Consider the following 3,479-nt stretch of genomic DNA (forward strand, 5'->3'; position numbering starts at 1 on the left):
AAATAATTTTTAAAATTTTGATAAATGATTCATATGCAACAACTCTTTTACACACCTATTTTACCCATCTTCTTAATGAATTTTTATTGTAATAAAAATTGAACGTTATAGGATTATCTTTCTTATATATCTTTATCCATTCAATGTATTATCCGAAATTGATACAGATTTATGAAAATATCATTCAGTTGTAAGCATCATATTGTACTAAAATATCGCATATAATTATATATATAAAAAAAAAAATATCATATAATTGGTATATGACATTTAGAAAAATTCAAAGATAAAAATTAAAAAATTGAATAAGATGCCTACAATTTGATATTCAAGTGATTAAAACTTTTTTAGTTTTATGCTTAACATTATCACGATGATAGGACTTTTCTTAGTTATATTTTGTTTTAATGCAACGATTAAATTTTCTTATATCTTTATTATTCTAACAAGACGATAATATGAATAGGTTATGTATGATTTTGAATAATTTTGAGGGAAAATGCATAAGTATCCCCCCAATATATGCCCGAAATCTCAGAGGCACACTTATACTATACTAAGGTCCTATTACCCCATCGAACTTATTTTATAAATAATTTTCTATCCCTTTTCGGCCTATGTGGCACTATTTTGTGGGGCCAACGTGTGTTGACAATTTTTCAAGCTATCTGGTTGATAGTGCCACGTAGGCCGAAAAGGGGTAGAAAATTATTTATAAAATAAGTTCGGGGGGGAGGGGGGGGGGGTAATAGGACCTTAGTATAGTATAAGTGTGCCTCTGAGATTTCGGGCATAGGTTGGGGGGTACTTATGCATTTTCCCTAATTTTGAATAACATTCTCTCAAATAAAATTTACTATATTATCTTATGATAAATAAAAATTAGAAATTTTCAATAAATCAATATTTATGATAACATTTATCAACTAACCGCGCAACGCGCGAGAACGTATACTAGTATAATTTAACAGGAGAGTTAAATAAACTTAAAAGTGAGGTGTAATAATTAATGACTATTTTGAAAAAAATCAATTATAGAAGTAATATGTTGTAAATCATTTTGGTGGTTAAATAGATGACCATAACTCCTTGGTTAATTTTCCTCCTTTATGAGTAGTAATGTTGTTGATAATGTGGTCAAATGGATGACCATAACTCCTAGGTTAATTCCATCCTTTATTGGTAGTAATGTTGTTGAAAATATGGTTAATTGGATGATCATAACTCCTAGGTTTATTTCCTCCTTAATGGGTAGTAATTCTCAAGGTTTAATGTAATGTTTATGACACCCTTTGGTATTCCTCAATGTAATCCTATAAATAGTGGTGTTGAGAATAATGTTGAATACACTTGAAAGAAAGAAAGTTAGTTTATATTGTTCCTCTTGTCTTGTACTCTTCTTCTCTTCCTATTTATATTGTTCTTTTGTTCTTAAGTTTTACAAAACGTTATCAGCACGAAACTCTAATATCATTTCGATTTTTCCAAGTTAAGCTTCTGGTATGTATTCATATACTTAATTCTCATTATTAATCACTCTAATATAATATACTACATATTAGGAAATGGTTAGGTGTTAAACAGTGTGTGTATATTTTTGGTAGTTAAACAATGGAATATATATAAGTCCAAAAAGTTTATGTTCTCACCTAATCATCAAGTGAATTATGCTATTTTAAATTAGTTAAATTTTAATTTTGTCTAGCAATTTTGCTAGAAATTATTTAAGTAATATGTTAGGCAGAATGTTCATTTAAATTGCTCGGAAGTTTGATACTAACACATTAATTTACTAATTGATGTTACTTTGTACAATAACATGTGTCACGTTATTATCATTGATAAAAAAAAGTTTTGTTAATTACATATGTACTCACTATTTATTTTAGTCTAATTTAATTATTTTCTATGATAGTTTTATCATGTCGAATTTATCAAAGCTTGAGTTCGTGGCACTTGACATTTCTGGAAATAATTACTTGTCATGGGTACTCGACACTGAAATTCACCTTGACGCTAAAGGTCTTGGTGCCACTATTACCAATGGTAATACGACGTCGAGTCAGGATAAAGCAAAGGCAATGATTTTCCTTTGTCATCATCTGGATGAAGGATTGAAGGTTGAATACCTTACGGTGAAAGATCTACTTGAATTGTGGACTGTTTTGAAGGAAAGATATGACCACCTTAAGGCAACGGTATTGACAATGGCTCGTTATGAATGGATTCACTTACGGTTACAAGATTTTAAAACTATATGTGAATATAATTCTGTTGTATACAAAATTACTTCCCAATTGAAATTATGTGGGGAAGATATAAAAGATGAGGATATGTTGGAAAAGACTCTCACAATTTTTCATGCCTCAAATTTGGTATTACAGCAGCAATACCGTGAAAGGGGATTCAAAAAGTATTCTGAGTTGATCTCATGCCTTCTTGTGGCTGAGCAACATAATACTCTTTTATTCAAAAACCATGAGGTCCGTCCCACGAGAACTGCTCCGTTACCAAAAGCAAATGAGGTTGAAGCACATGGCCAGTCTGAGAGAAGACAAAATAAAAATCAAGGCCAAAATAATGTGCGCGAACGTGGAAATGGCAGGGGACGATATAATAATCATCGTGGTGGTGGTCGCCACAAAAGGGAGAACAATATGGGTTCTCAAAGCAATACTTCAAGAGGCAACTGTCATCGTTGTGGCATGAAAGGGCATTGGAAGAATGAATGTAGAGCAACTGAGCATTTTGTTAGGCTTTATCAAGATTCCTTGAAAAGAAAAGGAAATAAAAATGGTGCATCTTCTTCTAATGCTCGGGTGCAGTCACACTTGACTTATAAAAATGATGCCGAGGCTAGGCCTTCACAAAAATATGATGACAATATTGAAGCAAATTTGGCTTTAAAAGATGATGATTTTGATGACCTTGATGATATTACTCATTTGGAAGTTGAAGACTTCTTTGGAGATCAAAACTAATGTTTGATCATTTGATTGGGGAAAATAATTATGTTGTTTTATTTATGTGTTTTTTATTATTATGTTTTTCCTTATGCTTTTTATATTCAGAAAAAAAGTACTTTTATTTTCTTGCAAAGTTGTTGATTTTTCATATTTCTTATGATGTGCTTTTATTTTATGAAGATAAATAAAATTCTCCAATCTTCAATTGGTTTTTTTTTTTTTTGGGTCAAGGGCTAAGCAACACCCCAAGGCATTATCATAGATAAACAAGGCAAAATACAGGGAGAGGGGCATAGACCTTACCTCCATCCTATGGTGGTTCAAGAGTTGGTAGCCTACTAAGGTCCTCCAACTCTTCCCCATACTAGAAATGAAGCCTATCATCTAAGCACCTATGTGAGAGGACTCTTCTTGATACAGAGAATCTAGGAAAGCATAAATGAGGGAGACTCTCCCTTTACAAGAAAAAGAAAATCTTTTCATAAAAGCTATAACTTAAAAAGAGATAGCTAT

At 31.5% G+C, this 3,479-nt stretch overlaps 1 protein-coding gene across 1 annotated transcript; it reads left to right on the forward strand.

The window, feature by feature from the left end:
- The first annotated feature begins 1,922 nt into the window (after nt 1-1,922).
- Nucleotides 1,923-2,981, forward strand: LOC125876214 (uncharacterized). The gene has a single exon (XM_049557327.1). The coding sequence runs from the start codon at nt 1,923-1,925 to the stop codon at nt 2,979-2,981; it is 1,059 nt and encodes a 352-aa protein (XP_049413284.1).
- Nucleotides 2,982-3,479: the final 498 nt, after the last annotated feature.

The sequence above is a fragment of the Solanum stenotomum genome, chromosome 9 (genome assembly GCF_019186545.1).
Source record: "Solanum stenotomum isolate F172 chromosome 9, ASM1918654v1, whole genome shotgun sequence".
In the NCBI taxonomy this organism is placed as follows: Eukaryota; Viridiplantae; Streptophyta; class Magnoliopsida; order Solanales; family Solanaceae; genus Solanum; species Solanum stenotomum.